General features: G+C 39.2%; 1 protein-coding gene across 5 annotated transcripts in view; it reads right to left on the bottom strand.

Moving 5' to 3' along the window:
* The window catches only part of LOC110198225 (PALM2-AKAP2 fusion protein), a 267,027-nt gene that overhangs the window by 13,013 nt on the left and 232,732 nt on the right, over window positions 1-21,282 (bottom strand). For 3 of the 5 annotated variants that reach the window (XM_078152851.1, XM_078152853.1, XM_078152849.1), the window contains one exon: window positions 5,096-5,274. The exons of 1 other annotated variant lie outside the window; for it this stretch is intronic. In XM_078152851.1, coding sequence (XP_078008977.1) covers window positions 5,096-5,274 — 179 coding nt within the window. Of the gene's footprint in view, window positions 1-2,710; window positions 2,734-5,095; window positions 5,275-21,282 lie in introns of all 5 variants that reach the window. One more of the 5 variants, XM_078152850.1, reaches the window with a different exon arrangement.

The following is a 21,282-nucleotide window of genomic DNA, read 5'->3' as shown; positions in this document are numbered from 1 at the left end:
AAAAAGAGAGAACAGCCAGGGATGAGGATGAAAATAGACCTGGAACTTAGGGTTTAGGTGCAATCAATGACAGCATGACTGTACTTGAATGTGTGTAAGTGGGGGTCTGCGACAGAGTGTGAAGTATTTTAAATTGCTGTCCAAGTACATAGCTATAAAGAACAAAAAACAGTTCAAGAAGAAAGAAAATCCTTGTGGCCCCCAAAGGGCAAATTTGGGGGTTTCTAGGTTGTTGATGAGCTTCAGCCTGCCTGAAATCTTTTCTTTTTTTAACAATTTTTTTTTCAATCCCCCTGTCCCTACCCCAGGAGAAAAAAAAAAAAAAGAACAAACGCTGTAACAAATGTATAGTTAACCAAAATAAATTCTCATATTGGCCATGTTAAAAAGAAAGTCTCAATCTGCACTCTGAATCCATCCCTTCTCTGTAAGGAGGAGAGTAGCATGTTTCATTATGAGTCCCCTGGAATTGTGTTTGGTCATTGCATTGATCAGAGTTCCTAAGCCATTCAAAGTTGTTTGTCTTTATAATATTGTTGTTATTGTAGGAATTTTTCTCCTGCTTTATTCTGTATGAGTTCATACAAATCTTCCCACGTTTCTCTGTGACTTGTCTCTTTCATCATTTCTTACAGCACATCACATTTCGTTTAGCATAACTTGTTCAGCCATTCCCCAATCGATGAGCATACCCAATCCTTTTTCTAATAAGAAGCATTTTATCCTTTCTACTTCATCAGCCTTTTTTCACCAACTAGAAGACAGTTGGCATGCTGAAATTGTTAGTAGTGGTTTTTAGGATAGTGGCCTCCAGTGGCCAGAACAACCCCAATCTCTCAGCTTGGCTGCAGTCTCCTTGAATATTAGGGCACCCTGACAACATAATCACCCAGGCTTAGGAAAAGGTAATATATTCCTTAACTTCTTTATGGAGCAGGACTATCATGCCTTCTTTTACTCCTGGCCTTGAGTCTTTGGCATTTGAAGATTGTAGAAAAAAGACCAAAGAAATCCCTAGGGCCCTGAGCTGATGGCCATTATGCCACAGTGACCATTAAAACTGCTGAAGCTGGAATGGACTGAAACCTCAACTTGGCAGGGTCTGAGCTGTTCTATCACAAAGAATAATTTGTTAGACAGTAAGTTGTTGAATTTGCTTAAGGGAAAGAAACCACAACTTTCTACTTTTCACCAAGAACATGCATCTAATTCATACACATATCCAACAAGACTGACCAACCCACCATTTGAAAAATTGAGCCTTCCTCTCATAAAGCACACAGAAAAACATTCTTTTGAATACAATTCAACAGCCAACTGTGACTTTCTATGAACAAACTGGTAAGGGGTTGCTTACAAAGCTAGTTTGATTGCTTTGTTTGTCTGGGCTTGCAATCTCTTCAGCAAGTTCAGTGGTGAAGGGTGTTATTCAGATCATTGGATGTGGATAAATTTGTGCTCAGTCATTATCTTACAGGTGCTTAAAGGAATACCTGGAGGGAGAGAAGGGCAGGGCATTGCCGGCTCTAGCATTAGCTGCAATGGTCCCAGAGCAGGTGCAGGAACTGTGAAGCCACATTTTTAGCTTTTGAAATAGGTCATGTGCACAGAATCAATACAGGACAGCCACAGCCACAGCCTTAAAGGCAACAGAAGGTGCACAGTGCAGTCACCAAGCGGTTAATAACACTGCTAATCTACCTATCACAACAAATTTTCTTTCTTCCTTTTTCTTTCTTAAAGGGTGGGGGCCACAGCTCCACAAGAGAAAACAAACACACATTCATCATAATAAACTTTCTGATCCAATGAATACTTTCAAAGACAGGTTTTTCATGTGATAGGAACACAGTGGGGCTGAATAAATATTTGATGACAATATAAATGCCCACAATCCTATGAGCAACAAGATGATATAAGCCTGATCATATACCTATGCCTGACTGATTATTATATATTAGTTCAGGTGAGATGATGGTGGATGCTCTTGGTGATTTGGTCCTTAATAAGAGATGCAGTGACCCGGATATGTTTTCTGTTGGGATCTAGGGGTTTTTCATGGTGTAAAATGAGCTTCCATGCTTGGTCAATACTACTTTGGGCAGTGTGAAAATATTTAACCTCTAAACCAAGGATTAGTTGGGTGTCTTCTCTCCTCTTCCAACAGACGTACTTATAGGAAGGAAGAGTAGAAGGGTTGGATAGAGGTTGAGGGAGTGGGGGAGGGAAACATCAGCTGCCCTGGGAAAGCTTCTGCACTAGTATTTACTTAAACAGGAACTGTGAAAAATAATAGGACCAATGAAACAAAACAGATTCCAAACGAACTCATTAAGCCAAAGGTGACAACTCAACACAGTTGATGCTAATTATCTGGCAGTTTGACAGGAACAAATGAACTAAACCACAGTGAGAATGTGAAAGGGCTGCAGGAATGGCACGTACTTAATTACTTGTGGTGGTGGTCCCACTGCCTAACCACTGCTCTCAGGTAAGACTTAGCAGTGCATGATTTCAAAAGGGAGAAACCTTATCTCCAAGAGGGGGCAAAACTTAAAACAGAAACACTTGCTAATGATGCAGATCCATGACACAGACCAGAACAGCAAGGAGAGACCATTGTCGTTGGGAGTGTGTGCAAAAGCAAGTTACATTTGTCCAAGCACATCCACACCACAGGGAAGAGCATGGGATATGTCGCCAGGCTTACCTTTCCACAGAGCTGCTTAGGTACTGTGCAAGATTAAAAGAAGAAAATAAATAGGAAGCTGAGAGAAATTAATTTCAAAACTGTTACAGCCTCCAGAAGGGTCCGATTGAATATGATACTTCAGAGAGTTCTAGAAAGACTATAAGAATAGATAGTCTAATGTTAAGGGGTAAGGCCTGTTAATAATCTCTGGGTAAGTGCTCTAAATGGGTCACCTATATCCAGATTTAACCACAGGGAAGACACTGAGATGTCTTTAAAATTTGAGTATGAATTTTTGGGTTGTCAAACAGTTCTACCCCACTCCCCTCTGCAAATTAAGCAGAGTTACAGATCTACCCTCGCCCCACTTTTGTGCAATGCACAAACTGCTCTTGAATCACATACAGAGTCATTCATTCCTTCATGATATGCTCCGTATAGAAAAGTTCCAATTTTATAGAGTATGGCCCAAGGTACTTTTCAATAAAGCCAGACAGAAAAACTTCAAGGCCTCTTGGTGACAACTGAAAAAATCAATTTCAATAGCTCATACAGTACCGTACTATGTTTCTTTCAAATACCTCTTAGTATCTGGCTCAACACACATATAAAAACTTGTTTTTATGTTCTAACTTATTTGAACAAGAATACAGTAGGTGAAGGTAGCATTGACACAAGTAGGCCCCTTCCAGTATAGAAGCCTAATGCTTCAGAAGTATTTTACAGGGATGAGTCCTATAAAATTAACTTTTGTGGATTCATGCTCATAATCCTCTATGACAGTGATCTCTGAAGTTTTTGATAATACATGCCCATTAGCAAAAAAGTTTGAATATATACCCCAATATACTCATTTGTAAATTGTGCTATTATATAATGCACATTATAAAACTTCCACAAAAAATAGATATTAAAAATGATGAGATAAAGATTAAAAAAAATTAATCCTAGAATCAACTGGGCACTATGTTTTAAGAAAACCACTTTGACAGTACTGTGTAGGACTGGTCAGGAGAAGGCAGAGCCTTGAGACTGTGGGAATAGGGTGGTGCCTGTCTGAGAGAGAAGGAAACAGATGTGAAAGATGTTGAGGAGTGAGAAATGACAAGATTTGGCAACTGATTAGGTCTGTAGGGGGACAGAGTTAGAAGGCCAAGATGAGCCAATGTTGCGAAACCAAATGACTGGAAGGATGCCAGTGCCCTAAAAAGAAACAGGGAAATGAAGAAGTGGAATATGTTCTGTGGGGAAAGGTAGTGTTGTGAGATCTGAGATGCAGGTCACCATGCCTGTTTATTCTGTGTGACTCACTCTACCCTCTCCAAAATGAATTAGTGCGAGAACTCTTTCTTGAGCCCACGTGCCACAACCACCAAGTGATTCTGGTGGACAGGAGGTGGGTATGCTGGGAGAGTATATGTAGGAGGATTTTCCCCAGTGATATGTATAGCTGCTTCCAGTGCCCTGATAATAGTTAGGTTAAAACTGCCTAGAAGGGCCAATACTAAGCTTAGAAAGGGATGTGTTGGGAACAGAGTGGAGAGGTGAGGTTCTGGGGATATGGCTTGATGTGGTGTGTTAGAGGCCCAGTGAGTAACTATGGGGGACAGAGAGGATGGGCCTTATTTTGGGCACCACTGCTTTAAGAAGTCTGATCATTTTCAGAAGGCAAATTTGGAAAAGAGCGATGAACATATCTATTGTGTGGGTTTAGAGTTCACAACCCAACTGCCCAGGTCCACGAAGTGGTTGAGTAGATGACCTGGGGACATTGTCAATGCAGAGGTCCCAAGGTGGTGGTTTAGATTTCTGCAGAAAAGTATGTGTATATTAAACTGTCATTTTAAGTCATCTTTTCCCACCACAATAAGCAGAAAGATTTGAAACAACTGCTAACCATGTTCAGTCTTTTAAGCATTGTCAGCAGTGAAATGGACAGTCCCATGTCCTCTCTCTATTTGGAAAGCCAAAGGTTTACTAAAAAAGCCAAGGAGTGCTCATAATCACAACTGTGGTTGGAAGGCTGTCCTTAATGGCCCTGGTGGATATCCCAACTCTCTCTCTACATTCCTCTTTCTCTGCCTCTGAATACATAAAACAGCTAGAACTGAGCTCAAGGGTGTGGCTGGCTCAAATTCTGTCAAAGGCCTGGCACTGAAGCAGACTTCCAGTGGGTGTCCATCCTTCAGCCCTTGGCACTTTGCAGTCAGTAAAACAAAAAGGACAAAACTCCCCACAGAGTCACATGCTTCTAAACTAGTCAAGGAACCTTTCAAGCAGTCTGAAACTGGGGGGAGGGGAAAGAGGCAGGAGGGGCTAGACAACTTTGGACATATCCTTCCCTGTAAGATCAAAGCCTGTAGCAATGGCCTTAGAGTAAGTAAAAGGAAAGGAAAAACTTACACTGCTCTCATCCATTTTCTCACGCCTTTTAGATTTGTGTGTTTCGTAATCTTCCATGAGGGTCTGCATCAGATTCTTGGGCCGCTGGGATCCGGCAGCCTCTTCAGGGAGTAAATCAGACTGCGAGCTGGGGCCTTCTGTTGTGGGGGATGGAGGAGGTTTGACTTTCTCTATTTTCCCTGCAACAACAGGAAGAGAAGACCCTTTCTAAGCCGGTCAGCTCACAATAGCTGTCAGAATGAGGAGAAACAATTGGAAAAAGAAAACCCTGGCATAAAGAAGGACAACCCAAAAGCCTTGATACAGAAAGATATGCACAACCAACTAATTCTAGTAGAGACCAAAGAGGTTGGACTGCTAACCCGGCTGCTGAAAACTTCAAGTCAACTGGTTTTAAATGATCAGATGAGTAGGTCTGGCAAATATTTTACACAGCTATACAAAGATGCACAGAGATACAGGTCTCTGTGATATCCACAAGGTGGTATCTCTTCACCCAGTATATGAGCCAACACAGATCTCCTTATGGCATGGCTATCTAGACAAAGCGTAGATTCAACGTTGTAGAAAAGTAGGTTTTTCAGCTTGATTATTAAAGTGCCTCCTTAAGAAATTCTGGGGAAGAAGGACGGTGAGTGACCGTGACGGCGGTTTGTGGGTGGGGGTCTCACAGATACTGGAAATTCTTCCCAGCCAATCTATGCTGTTAACAGAACATTCGCTGGCCAGCAACTTGAACTCAAGGTCTGGCTTCCTTATGGCCAGAAGCATTTTGCTGCTCTGCTTAAAAGCAACCCCCCAACCCCAGCCCCATCCTTGCTAAGCAGCTTATGGATGGCTGCTGCCCCAACATGACAGAACTGTGGTAGAAGATTGCATCCCGGGGAGGGGCAGCTAGGTGGTACAGTGGATAAAGCAATGGGCCTGGGGTTGGGAAAACCTGAGTTCAAATCCAGCCTCAAGCACTTACCAGATATGTGACCCTGGGCAAATCACTTAATTAACCCTGTTTGCCTCAGTGTCCTCATCTGTAAAATGAGTTGGAAAAGGAAACTGCAAATCACTTCAGTATCTTGGCCAACAACAACAACAAATCTACCAAAACCAAATGGGGTCATGAAGAGTCTGAAACTACTGAACAATCTGAAGACTGCATGACTGGAGAAGATTGTTAAAAAAAAAAAAAGATTTTTTTTGGGGGGGGATTTTCAGGCAAAAAAGACTGGGAAGCATTGGGAGGAAGGGTTGTTAGAGACACATGCTTCCAGCTGCTCTACATGTGAAGCTGGGCAGAGAACAAGGTTTGATGGAAACAATCCCCTGCCCCCAGACTATTTTTTTTTTCATTAAAAGTTGCTTTACCTCTCTTTGCCTTTGATCGCCCAACTTATAAATATCTTATCTGCCTGGTTTCTGAATCAGCCTCTCAGCTCCGTGTTGACAACAATCCATGAGTCACACTTCAAAGCTGGAAGGTCAAAACATCCCGATGTTTTATGTGGCCGGCCCAGACTGTTGGTCCAGTAAAATCGACACATCATAAGTAGAATATATGTGGCTTTGATTAAGGAAAGCAGGATGCCTGAGAAAAAGGACTATTATCAATTATCTGACAGATCTGGTATATGATAGATCAGGGGTATCAAACATATCAAGGCAACACTTCCTACCGTCACTGGAAGCAGATAAAAGTATGAAATATTTAACAAAATAAATAAAAATGCATCATAAATAATGTTAATATGTTTTTTTAATTAATTTATGACAGGCAGAGGTCCCTGTGGATGTTTTAGTGGCCCTGTTTTTATTTGAGTTTGAGACCACTCCTGCAGATAACCAAAGTGGAACGACTTAGAAAAGAAATAATGGCTTTGTAACTTAGATCATTAACAGTCCTGCACTGAACTCAGAATGGGGCAAGTGCAAGCTCTGAATACTTTTCTGGGAGGCAGAAAGGTTGTAAACAACAAAATATACATGGGAAATACCACTGAAGACCTGGGGAAATAATTTTTTTAATCCCTAGGCCTTAGAGTCTTCATCTGTGAAATGGGGATATGGACTACAACTTTTTTTTGTGTCACAGACCCCTTCTCAGAATGAATAAAGTACAGAGGATTGCAAAGGAAAAAAATATATATAGAAATATGGTTATCGAAATATTAAAAGAACTAGTTCACAGACTCTAGGTTAAGAACCTTTGGAAGAGGGATCCCTTCAAGCCTTAAGTCTATAATCCTATGTATACTAAACAGTAAGGACGCCTGGGTTTAAGTCTCAGCTTTGCCACTGATTATATGTTAGACAAATCATTTAGCCCCTCTGAGCCTCAGTTTCCTAACAGATAAAATAACAGACGAACTGAAATTTCTCTAAGGTACTTCTATTTCCAATAACTGAAGCATTCTATGACTAGAAGATCTAAATTTAAGGGTAATTTTTAACTCCGAAATTCTACAATTCCTCAGATTGGACTCATCCTCTTCCTTCCTAAATCCCAGCTTCCTAGTTTCCAAGGATGGTACCCTGTCACCTTTGTCATCTTTGACTCTTCCTCTCCCTTACCCCCACATCCAATTTCTCCATTGATAAATTCAGCCAATGCAACCTTCATATCTCTCATATCTGTAATCTGTCTCATCCTCCTCACTCACACTGTACTGCTCCAGTTCAGACCTTTACTGTGTCTCCCTTGGTCTATTAGAATACTCTCCAATCTTTCCCCTCTCTTATCTATCCTTGACACAACTGCCAACATAATCTTCCTATGGCACAGATCTGACATTCCTTTTTTCAAAAATTTATGGTGGCTTTCTACTGTGTAAAGGATAAAATACTTACAATCCAGTTCCAACCTACCTATCCAGATTGACTTCACACTACCTTCCAAACTCTTATGGAATCTTCCATTTAAACCGATTACCTCACCCATAATACAACATTATTTTTCACTCTCCCACCACTGTGTACTCATATATAAGCTATCTCTCCCCCCAATATCTGGGATGTATTCTTCTCTTATCAGTCTGTTAAAAGCCTTTTCTTAAAGCCCTGCTCAGATGGCACTTTCTCCATGAAAACCTTCTTTGATTTTCCCAGCTAAAAGTGATTCTCTCCTTCTCAAGTCGTTAAGGGCACTTTGCCTAGATCTTATCAAAGCCCTCCAATTAGACTGTAAACTCCTTGAGGGTGGGGGGGGCAGTGTCATTTTTCATCTCTATATCTTTGGCGTAAAACTGCTGATGTGAACTGAAAAGAAATTCAGAGAACAAGGGTAATGCCTTCACCAAACGACAGACTATTGAGTCTGAAGATCAGGTGGGATGTATAAAGCACTGAGGAAAATGTTCTAAGCAGACTACAAAGCTACAGGTACTTAGATAATTTAGTAAAGCTTAGTGCTTTGGCCTGAATCATTCTAATAACTGGTAAAGCAGTTAGAGTTAGGAAGGCCCAGCTTCAAATCCCATCTTGGATGTGACCCTCACAAGTTATGTAACTTCTCTGGCCCTCAGTTTCCTCATCTGTAAAAAGACAGTGTTGGGCCCAATGGTCCTTTCCAGATCTAAATCTATGATTCTACAGTCTTATGAAAAGCAGTTGAATTATCCTTAACACTTAGCTAACTCTATGGATTCACTGCATAGTACCTGTGATTTTCTATTTCTTTTCTACATATGGCTTCACTATTTAAATGCAAGTGACCAGTAAGGACTGTCCTCATTTTTCTAACTGGAAAAAGCAAGGCACAAAGAGTTCCAGTAATCTTCCTACAGTCACCTAAACCCAGGTTTCCTGAGATCCGGCCAAAAGCACCATCCAAAACAATTGTGACAGAGGCTCAAACATGAATTTTTGAGGAAAATTAATAAACTAGGAAAATATACACCATATGACCTCCAACAGCAATTTTCATTTGTCTGCTGAGGATCAAGGAAGTATTAGATTCCTTCTTCAAATCCAGGGTTCTTTACATTACAATAACAGAAGGTGAAGAACTGGAAGACCCTGGATTCCAGTCTTGGCTCTGTGGTTTTACTTTCCTGCCTGTGCAACCTGAAGCAAATCACTTTACTTTACCTTGCAGCAGCTTCCACATATGTAAAATCAGGAGGTTGCACTAGATAATTCCTAACCTAGCTCTAAATCCTACAAGTCTAAGATTCTATCATTCTGTTCCAATATAGGAAAAGAAAAATCCATTAAACCAGTTGAATGAGTTTTGTCCACTAGAGGTCACACAAACCACATGTAAAGAAAACCTAAAAAGCTTGAGAGGCAGATGATTTAAAAGTGAGAGGAAAATATCGAAAAAACAGATCTCGGAAGGCCACAGTATTTAGCATGGCCATGAAATCTCCAGAAAAGGAGCCTGCAGTGTAAATATTAGCACATTGGAGGGCTTCATAACAGCTTATTAAAAGTTTTAGCAGGAGGTGCTTTCCTTCTGCACTGCTTCCACACTGTGAAAATAAACTCATTACAACTCAAAGTGGTGTCTTAAAGACTCAAGCTGCTAATTGGTCTTCAAACTCTCCCATAGAACAGGAAACCAGAAAAATTACCTACCTCAAACCCAAAACACCCTTTTACTAAAGTTAAGCTCAATTTTTGAAATCTTGACACTTCAATATTTTCTCTGTGGCCAATCAATCCCTCATTATACATTCTGCCACCCCAATGGTTTGTCCTTGTCTGTCTGTCTGTCTGTCTCTCTCTCTCTCCCCCTCTCCCCCCTGTCTTACTCCTCCCTCCCCCCTACCCCATGCTATTAGGAGAGTGAAATTCACACTTACAGCTTCTCCCATAAAAGCTTCTCAACCTTCAGGCCACTGGGTTTCATTTCAACTCTCAAAGCACACCACTATTCTGATACAGCTTCAATGATAATTTATTTATACTAACTGGTTGGTCTCATGTTGTTTGTGCTAGGTAGAACATGGCAACTTTTTCCACCATGTATTTCCTCATACAATGGTCTCTTCTCTTTTTCTACGGTGCAATAGATAAAATGATGAATTTAGAGTCAGAAGACCTATGTTCAAATCTTGGCTTTGCATGTACTGGCTTCTTGACCTTGAGCAAGTTAACATCACTGGGTCTGAGTTTATTCAAATGTAAAATGAGAGGGTTGGAGTAGTTGGAGTTTAAGGCCCCTTCTAACTCTAAAGCTTGAGCCTAGAGTTCTCAAATCTCCTTCCTTACTCTTTCCTTCTCTTCTGCTATCAAAATCTTCAAAGAGAGGGCAGATGGAGAGAAGAAAGGAAAGGGAGGGAGGGAGGGAGAGGGAGAGACAGAGACTGTGACATACTTTCACCTTCATGCCTTACTAGTATAAAATACAATTTTCAGGATGGGATAGTTCTTTACCCGCCTTTACTATATATAACTTGACCCTCCATCAACCAGGAAAATGAATGGAAATGACCTTTGCTATATAAAAGGTAATGTAAAAGACTTTGCCTGTGTGCTGGTTAATTTATAATAGTAGCTGACATTTTATAACGTTTTAAGGCTTAGAAAGTACTTAATGTAGAATATATTTTTTGATCCTCACAATAATTGTGGTGTTAAATAGCCATGATAATATCCCTACTTTAAGGATGAGGAAACTGAGGCCCACAGTGACTTGCTTTTTTATTGTCAAAAAGGTAGTAAGGTTTGGAGGAAGGATTCAAACCCAAATCTCTCCTGACTCCAAGTCCAGCAAGACTTACCTTTCCACTATGGCAAACTGCCTCCATCTCACTTTATATCATGAGTTTTGTCTTTGCTTTCACATTAAAAAAAAAAAAGGGATGGAGACAGAAGGTAACGTAGCTATAGGCTGCTAGCTTATCGGAATGGCTTTGTAGCTGTTCTCTCTGATGGGGCAGATGAGGCAAAACTGTGGATATGATACCTTTCCCATACTGGTTCCCTGGTGCTCCAGAGGGAGTGAAAGCCCTCTCTCTGCCATGCTTTGGCATTTTACAAGGTTACTGCATTTCCCCTAGGGTTTGTGACAAATCTGTGCTCTGACTGTGTAAGGAAAATAACGTCAGTACTTCCTCATGCCAGAGGAGACCCAATTCATTATAAAGCGCCATTGTACTGTCGCTACCCACACACAAGGGGGAAAAGATCAAAATGTGGGTTGTGAATAGCTGTGGCTCTCACTATACTTGTAGAAACACATTAGAAACACTGATTCCATAATAAAAAAAAACCCTTTTCCTTTATTAAAAAAAAAGTGTGAACTGTGTGGCTTGCAGTAAGTTTCACAAAGTGTCTCAATTCCAAAAATCAGCTCAATTATTTTGAGCAGGGTTCTAAAAATCTGGCACTTCTACAAATTAGAGAAATGGTTTTTGAGGGTTACATTGAAAGGGAACTTTTTCTGAATATCTTTTCAAGTGAAAGCAGAAATCAACCACCCACCATGATGGGGAAAACCCAACAAAACAAAACAAACAAAAAGCAGAACACACTCCAAAAGAAAAAAAAAACCACCAAATCAAACTAAAAAGCCCATTAAAGTAAATGTGCTAGAAACTGTGCTTTGGATATGGTAGTTGCTAAATAAATGTTGAATTCTGCTTTCTATGTCCCCCCCTCTACTTTTTCCCCCTTAATTTCTATAAAAATCTGTAACATGGTGGGCATGGAGTGACCTTAGGTTTGCACTGGATGACATAGGTTTTCTATTAAATGTCTGAGCCATGCATCAAGACAGAAACAACAGATAGGAAGAATTCTTTTTTTTCGAGGTTGTTTTTGCTGTTTCAAAATGATGAGTCATCAAATGACTTGGGCAAGGATGGTCTAGGCAATAGGGAATTGTCACCAGTAGGTTTGACTGCTATGTGACATCTTTTTTAAATCATAACAATGTTTTAAGGAGCATGCCATTATTTGGTTCGACAAAAATTTAACATTAAACAAGTAATTTCCTAGTATGGGAATTAATTTCATAGTAACAACCTGTATCTCAGGTAACTGGCCTGATATAGCAGGGACACATGATGTTACAGTTGGGGGCAGGGTTCAATTATGATATTATTGTGGAACCATTAGTATTCCACCTGTAGTTTGAGATAATGGCAAAGTACTTCACATATATTATCTTGCTAGATACCCCATGAGGTGAATTGTGAAAGTGTTCTTAGTTCTATTTTATGAAGAAACCTGAGGTCCAGGAGGGCTGAGCTGCTTAAGGTTGAATAGCAAACATGTGGAAGAGCTTGAATCAATACGTGAATCAAGGTTTCCTGATTTACAATTTAATAACGATCAGCTCATTCTCATACACTGAACCTGAGGGTAAGGAAAGTGACAAAGAACAATATTCCCCTGAAGAACTGTAATATTGGGTGAAAAAAAATTAAGGTCATAACTCCAAAAAGGTAAAAAGTGGCTAACAGTGGTGGGCTTTATTTTAACAGAGGTTGTTTTATTTGCTTCATGTTTATCATTATATAATTACATAAACTGATATGTAATTATAATAATTCTATTATAATAGACTATTATTATGTGTTTTATTAACACATTTTTACAAAAATGTTAGAGATACTTATCCTAAGTGGGAATTTAACTGTATCAAGATTTGAAAGAAAAAAAAAACCCAGCACATTTTGTTAATAATTACAGTGAATTGTCTCAAATCATATTTGGAGATAAGTGGAATATAAATCCTAAATAATGCCTAAGATAGCTACTATTCTACAGTCACCCACACTTTCCAAATTATAAGTTCTTACCCCTTTTTTTGGTGCCACTGAGCCCACTTTGTCAGGCTGGTGAAGCCCATGGACTCTTTTTTTAAAATAATGTGTTTAAATAATTGAAGGAAATCCTGAGTTTAGGTAGAGGTTTGTGAAAATATATGTGCAATGTTTTTTTCCATCTAAGTTAATGGACTCCCAGGTTAAGAACCTTTGTTTCAAACCTCCCAAAGGTTAAGAACTTTTGTTTCAAATGAAGAATGCCTTTTAGTATCTGGTTTAGAAAAATGACGGCCATTTGTTCAAGCATCATCTCTGAGGGTAAGGCTCTGACGTAATCTTTGAGAACCTAGGGTATCTACCTCACCACAATGAGACAGAGAAGTAGGGCCTTGGTGAAACTATTCATCTCAAATTTTCCCCCATAATGTAACATTACTTAGATTTATAATCACATATTTTTTTAAATGACCTTCACTTTTTTACAGGTTTTTTTTTTCCATCTTACTCTAAAAAAGCTTTTAAAAAAAATGGGGTGTGAGTACATTGTAAATACACATCAAGGGGAATAAAGGGGAACCTCCCTTAAACTATTACATGAGTAAATCGAGAAGCCAGGTTGAGGTCACTTTTCAATAATGACCCACTAAAGGTAGTACTGCCCAACGCCTCACCCCACTATTCACCTCCAACAGACAGGTTTTGTAAAAAAAAAAAATCACCTTTGGAATTCACTTTAACAGCCATAAAGAAATGATTGTTTTATGAAATACAGATGTGTTTGATTTTCATTCACCAATAAAGGAGCTAAAACCCCCTTTTTCCCCTCCCTGTGAAGTAATAGCTTATTCAAAAAAAGATCAAGGAAGGCTTATTCACAAGCAGCACAGAGAAAGAAAGAGGCAGCAATTATTGCCACTAGGGATCAGTCACATCAGTCACATCCTGTCCAGGATGTCCCATATTCACTGATAGGACATCTGGCATCCAGGCCTTGTTAAAACTGGACCATATTTCTCACCAGAGACAGGGCAAAAATTCCAATATAAATAGGAACTCTGACTTTTCTTATGTTGGCTCAAGAATACATATCCTTCTTGGCATGTGGCTGAACTTATTATCCTAAGCATTTCAATAGAAAAGAACTGAGAGTGTGCTTGGTATTGGTAACACCAAGTGAGAATGATCCAGGCCACTCTAGGTATTGTGCCTATCCCTCTCATTTGCTTGTATCTGCATCCTCAAGGGCTTGGCACAGTTCCTGTAATGTTAGTGAGCTCTTAAGGAATGCTTTTTCATTTGAAAGTGTCTATGTAACTACACTGCACTGCAATGACTTCTATGACTCTGGAAGAGAGAGGCTGATGTAGCTGTGCCTCAGTTAAATCCAATTCACATGCAAGTAAAGACATCACCACTGGCCTTCTTTGAGAACTAAGTATGAACAAAAAGTAAACGACATTAAATGAGAGTATGGATACTTTTTACAAAGCAATAAAGACCACTATCCTAGTGTTTACCAATTCTCTAGCTGTCTTCAGACTGACACCAGAGGGTCTTCCTTTCCTGGTACTGACATATAGCTTGCTTTTTTTTTCCCTTTTGTTTGTTCTCTTTAAGTAATTAAAGTTTCACACTCTTATTTGACCTTAAAATTTTTTTGTTTTGGACAATACTAATTCCCTGGATAACTTTAACCAGTGACCCTGAGCAAATCATTTCACACTTCTGGCGTTATGGTTTTCTAGTTCATCAAATGAAGGGACTAGACTACATGATTTGTATGGTCCACTTCTGCTCTAAAATGTTATCTTTCAAAATTCTATGTCAGTAGCAGACTGAATGCTATTGAACAAAATTCCATTGCAAAATTCTGGCCCTGTTATTTCGAAACTAAAAACATGATTTCATAATGTACTTCTAGAAGAGAGGTTCTTAACCCTCAAAGTTAACGAACTTGTTTAAAAAAAAATTTTGCTAACCATATTTCAATATGATGCAGTTATACTGAATGAAAGGAAGGGTGTTTCCTTTGTAATCTATGCATTTTATTTCATATATTTAAAAACATAATTCTGAGTAGGCTTCACCACACTGCCAAAGGGATCCAGGAAACAGACAAGGTTAAGAACCTCTGTTTCTAGAGGCTAATGGGATCCCACACAGAGAATCGTTGACTTAGGAGGAACCTAGGAGACCATTTATTCCAATCCTACCTAAAGCATAATCCTCTCTAGAACATGCTTGAAAAGCAGTCATCCAGTTTTTTGCATCCAATGCTACTTCTCTCTGGGTTCCCTGAGTGGCTCTTTCTGAATCTTCTTTGATGGACTGCCATCTTATGTCATACTCAGTAACTGTGTGTATACTCCAGGGCTTTGTCCTGGGCATTCTTTTCCTCTCCTGCCATGCTCTCTCATTTGGTGACTTCATCAGGTACCATTATGTCTAAGCGGATGACACCCAGATCTATACATTCAACCTTGATAGTCTACTGGCATATTTCTGGCTGGATATACCAGAGGCCTTCTCAAACTCAATATCTTCAAATCTTATTTATTTTACCACGAATTCCCTTCCCTCTTCTGACTTTCCCTATTTCTGCAGAATTAATCAACCAATCTGAAAGTATTTATTAAAGGATTATTATGTACCAGGTACAGAGCTAAGTGCTGGAGCTATAAAGAAAAAAAACTAAGACATCCTCACCTTCAATGAGCTTAGATTCCAAAAGGGAGGAAACATACATGTATTCACACAGGTATATATAGTGTCTTAGTGAAAATTTGGGCAGGTCAGAATATCAGAGTCTCATGCAAGGAAACCCAGAAGACATAAGACTAAATCAAGCAAGCCACGAAATGAAGGGGCAGCATGAGAGGATGCATATAGGATAGTTCACTGGCATCCTGGATGGAGTTTGGCTCCATGGAGGGAGAGGGTACCCTTTCCCAAAGTAGTGAATCATGTTAGTGGGAGGAGGGAGGATCCTGGGAAAGTGGCAGATAGCTTGTATCAAACTCCCCACTAGTAGGAAAGAGGTGTTGATCCATTACTGTGGTTTTACTCTGATAAAGTGACTCAAGTGATTTTGAACTTTTTGAGAGCTTCTTTGTTTAGCAGGTCAGGGGAGGCTCCTGTTATTACTTACATAGAGGAGACTAGGAACGGCCTCCTGCCGAAAAAGGCCAGAGCTTCTGAGAGGCAGAGATGAGAAGGCAGAGCAGTCTAGCTACAACTTAAGGAGTTCAGTGGAGCACATGTGTCCCCATGCTCAGAAATACATTCAGTTAACGTAAAAGAAAGTTTTCTGCATTCTGCCTCAACATTAGGGAACAGATTTCATCTTACACAAGGGCCCTATTCTTTCAAAGACTTCAGGAACTGGTATTCCTCTTGCTATGAAAGCATTAGCTTATTCATGAAGAATGAAGTTTTCGAAAAAAGATTTATAAGAATATCCTGGCTAGACAGTTAAACTCTAGCTGTTAAATTATCTCTTTTGCCATGTGCCCACCCCACCCCCCTTCCCTTTCAATCTGAAAAGTCAGCTGCTATGGAAAGCGATGGGCTTTGGTCCCATAAACATACACAGCAGTTTCGTCAGTAACTATTTGTAGGCACTGAGCTCAACTCTGAAAATAATGTAAGACCATCCAAGGTCAACGGAACCAAACCCGTCACACCTAGTCAAAATTCTGTAATTCACTACAATACTTCAAGGCAGAAGGGGAGTGGGAAAACAGTGTCTATGCCAGGCTCATCACAAATGTCAAAATGATGAAAAAAAAAAAACGGAGGCAATTAAATTAGGCAGACCAAAAAAAAAAAAAAAGATAACCTCCATACCTGAGTCAAGTGCCTTGATTCCAGAAGATGTTTAGCAAATATACAAATGGACTATCAAACACTGATAAAATCCTTCTACTCAAACTCAATTCTCACCTGGGATATTTTACCATTTTAATCAAGGACCTCTATACAAAGCCATAAACATGGTTTGGCCATCCCTTCCCCTCTAGGGAGTGCTACTCAGCATCTATCAATGGGGCTGTGAAGGAACTTTACCCTAGAACCACAGTCCTTTCTGGTGCTATTAGAAAAGCGCTTTCAAGACAGAGAGATATGCAGGGGCTGATGTTTCAAACAGTTCTAGTACATGGGTATAGCTAACCTAACTAGAGATGTGAATTTATCATGAAATAAATGAGAAGATCTGCCTTAGCAAATATCTTTCTGGCAAAAAAACCCCAAAAAACCCAAACCAAAACCATTATAATTAGGACATTTTCAGAAGAAAATGGACAGAGAAAAAACCCAAATTAGCAAGCTTTATTGAACTATACATGGGTAATCTTTTGTCCTCTTTGGAGGGAATACCTGCATCAAATGAGGACAGATCTTTTTTTGGGGCGGGGGGGGCGCTAGGCAAAGTTAAGTGACTTGCCCAGGGTCACACAGCTAGTACATGCCAAGAGTCTGGGGCTGGATTTGAACTCAGGTCCTCCTGACTCCAAGGATGCTACTCTATCCAGTGTGCCACCTAGCTGCCCCGACACACATCTTTTTTGAATATATATGAATATTTTGAGCATATTATTATATTATCCAAAAAAATTAACCACAACTATCTACAGAGGATGAGCCTACTATGCAAATTTTAATTTTATAAAATTTTTTTAAAAAAACTTTATTGTGTTAAATGCAGGCAACTAGGTGACAAAGGGTATACTTGAAAGAAGAGGGCCTGTGTTCAAATTCTGACTCAAACACTAACTGTGCTAGTGGACAAGTCACTCACTTCACTTAACTTCTGCCTCAATATCCTCATCTGTACAATCAAGATAATAATAGCACCTACTTCATACGGTTGTTATGAGGATTAAATGAGGTAATATATAGAAAGTGCTTGAAGCACTATTTAAATGCTAACTATTATGAAGATGGTGCTTAAAAAAACAGAATAAGAAAAAGCAAAAAATTCTTGGTTACTAAATCTATAGCTGTATCTTCTTTGTTGTTCAGTTGTTTTCAGTCATGTCTGACTCTCTGTGACCCCATTTTGGTGTTTTCTTGGCAAAGATACTGGAATGGTTTGCCATTTCCTTCTCCAGCTCATTTTTTAGATGAGAAACTGAGACAAACAGGGTTAAGTGCCCTGGATCACACAGCTAGAAGTGTCTGAGGTCAGATTTGAACTCACAAAGATGAGTCTTCATGATGAAGAGTCTGATTCCAACTCAGTGCTCCATCCACTGTGCCAATGAGAAACATTCTCATTCGACAAAACTTCTGAGAGTTTAACATTTGGTATGTTTTTCAGCATGAGCACTGAAATGAATATGCTATTATCCAAACAAAAGACAGCTAAAACTCCTGCTAACCCAGCTAATGGATTTTTTTAAAAACAAACCTATAATTGGAAAGTATAACTAGGACATCTCATCACATTTCAGATGCTCTCCCAGTCAACGACACTAAAACCAGCCCTTTTTCAGTCAGCTTCCTCAAAACACAAAGCCATTTAGAAAATCTCAAGCACTAATTTTAATGAAACTATTATTCCTCAACTCTCTCCATTTACATTTTTTTTTCAAAAATTTGATCAGTTTTATAAAGAATCCCCTCTAAAAAAAAAGGTAATTTTAAATTGCCAAAAACTAATCTTTAACTTCCTGTTTTTGCTGAAAAGTCCTTATTAATGATGACGCAAGATACACGATGGTTAAAGACTTAAATGTATATTATCATCACAGCACTTTTGGACAATGAGACCATAATACATTAACAAACATTTAATGCAGCCTTTATCCTCAGAGATGCATCTGTAAAACTGCCCAAAGCATGGGTAAATAAGAAGGTAAATCAAAAATCCTAATGCAAGAAAGCAAATGATTTTTATAAGTATGGAATATGGTGGTTATTTGGTAAAAGTATAAGCTTTATGAGTGTCAGGACTGGTTTTCATTTTGTTTTTTCTATCTCTACAATGCTTATTAGAGTGACTTGTCATTAGTAGGCACTTAATAAATGCTTACTGAATTGGGAAAAAAAGAGTATGCCTTATTGAAAAGGAGAAAAATGGATAAGAAGGATTGTGGAATATCCTAGGCATTATGGATTACTCATGTGAGGAAACTGACAAAAATGAAGAAGGAAGCATGGTGGAAAGAATTTTGGTGAGTATTAAGAAAAAGCAACAATATTGTCATCAGGATGTACTTATAAATGATCTGGACAAGAGAAGGAAATCAATACCAGAGGAAACAGCCTGACATGGTGTAATGATCTGGTAGTAAATGAGGATTTCAACTACATGAAATTTTTTGTGGGAGCTCTGTCTTTGCCCAAAAGTAGGAAAGTTGACAAATTATTGAGTTGCCTTAAATACAAGTTCAATTTTTCAAAAGGCAGAGGAAGCAAGAAGGGGAGTGTTTTTCTATTTTGGACATGATTCTGAATAAATGTGAAATTAGCTGCTTAAGTGGAAATGATGGGAATCTTGGGAGAAAAGGACCAACCACTCTATCTTACAATTAGTAAGGGAAGAAAGGAAAACTGGCTACAGAATGGCATATTCCCTAGAATCTGGAATGGGATTTCAAAAGGTTTAGAGAAATTTTTTATATGTATGCATGCATACATGTGAGTATGTGTACATATATAGGCATATGTATGCACACCTCTGTGTATACATGTATATATATGTAGGTATATACTTACACGTGTTTGTATGCACATATGCATATGTAAACATACATCGCGTGTGTGTGTGTGTGTGTGTGTGTGTGTGTGTGTGTGTGTGTACACAATCTAAAATGCCAGAAGCCTTTCCATGGGAGATAGGAAGCTGTAAGGAATGGGGTTTGAATAATGGAAATAAACTACTGCAAACGTGGAAGAAAAATGTAGCTGTCCAGAGAGTCTGATGTGGATGTACAAGGACAACTTGGGTTTTGAAGAGACGCGTACAGAGAACAGAAACAAAGGCATGTAACCAAAGGTGAATTTCAAAATGTGACATGGTCCTGTTAAAAAAAAAAAAAGACAAGCAATAATGCTAAAGCTCCAAAGAAGTTAAAAGGGGTGAGAAATGGAAAGGGCAACAAAAAGGACTTTTAAAAAAAAGCTATACTGACAAAAAAGAGAGAGATCAAAGAAGGTACAGGACCTTTACTGCTCAAGATAAACAGGTTCAGGATAATGGACAGAAGACATAAGTATTCAATTCACTGTGCTTTCATTTTAACTGACAAGAATGCTCTTCAGACTGTCAAGAATAGAAAAAAATTGGTTGAAATTGAGGTAAATGAGTAGGTAAGGACCTGGAGAATGAAAAGTCCAGGGATCCTGAAAAAATTGGCAGATGTGGACCCTGAGAGCACTGATATCCAAAAAGTCACAGCAACCAGGAGAAGAGCTACTGGTTTGGAGACAGACAAATGTCTTGATTTTCTAAAGAGGTAAGTGAGTAGAATCTGGGAGCTAAGAGGCCAGAAAGCTTGACTTCAATTCCCGGTGAAATTCCGGAACACAGCTTTAGAATTGGTTTGTGAACCCTTAGAAAGGGAAATGGTGACCACTGGAAGCTGGCCTAGCTTCATTAAGAAGAGTTCATGCCAGACCATCATTTCTTTTTTTATGGGTTTATTAGACTGGCAGAACATGGAAATGTCTCTGACTGCTCTCCTCAAGGACAAGATGAAGAGCTGTAAATTAGACATATTTAGTACTGGCTGAATGACACTAGACCAAGATGGAGTCATTAATGAGTCAAATTAAAGGGAAGCTGCTAAGGAATCCTACCATGGATTTCTTCTGGGCCCTGTGTCATTCACTATTAAACAATGATTTGAATTAATGCATAGATAAAAGAATCAACTAGCATTTATTAAGCACCACTATATGTGTCAGGAACTGTGTGCTAGTGCTTATAAAGACAAAAATAAAACATTTCTTCCCCCTTAAGGAACTTACATTCTTCTTAGGGAAACAACACGTACATATACAAACAAATGTAAAATATATACAAAACACAAGGTATTTTGTGGTGGTGGTGGGGGGGAAACACCAAGAGCTAATGGGGGAATCAGGAAAGGTCCAATGTAGAATGTAGCTCTTAACCTAGATTTTGGAGGCAGCCAGGGCTTCTACGAGATAACGAGATGGAATATTAAAGGTTCTGTATGGGGGACATCAAATGCATCAATTTAGCTGAAACTGGGTGGGGGGTGGGGGGTTACATACAGCAGGAATGAAAAGGTACACTAAAATCACATTGTGAAAGGCTCTGAACGGCAAACAAAAACAACTATCTGAAGGAGAAGGGGTGCATGACATGATCAGACCTGTATTTTGAGAGCTGTCTGAAGAATGGATTAAAGCTGGAGGCAGGGAGACTACTGCCACAGTCCAGGTGAGAGGTGATGAAATTCAAAAGGAAGACAGCAGCATTATTGGAGAGAAAGGGGTGACTGCAAC

Source organism: Phascolarctos cinereus, unplaced genomic scaffold (genome assembly GCF_003287225.1).
Source record: "Phascolarctos cinereus isolate Bilbo 61053 unplaced genomic scaffold, phaCin_HiC Scaffold_4;HRSCAF=312, whole genome shotgun sequence".
NCBI classification, from domain to species: Eukaryota; Metazoa; Chordata; class Mammalia; order Diprotodontia; family Phascolarctidae; genus Phascolarctos; species Phascolarctos cinereus.
This window is presented reverse-complemented; position numbering and strand designations above follow the sequence as displayed.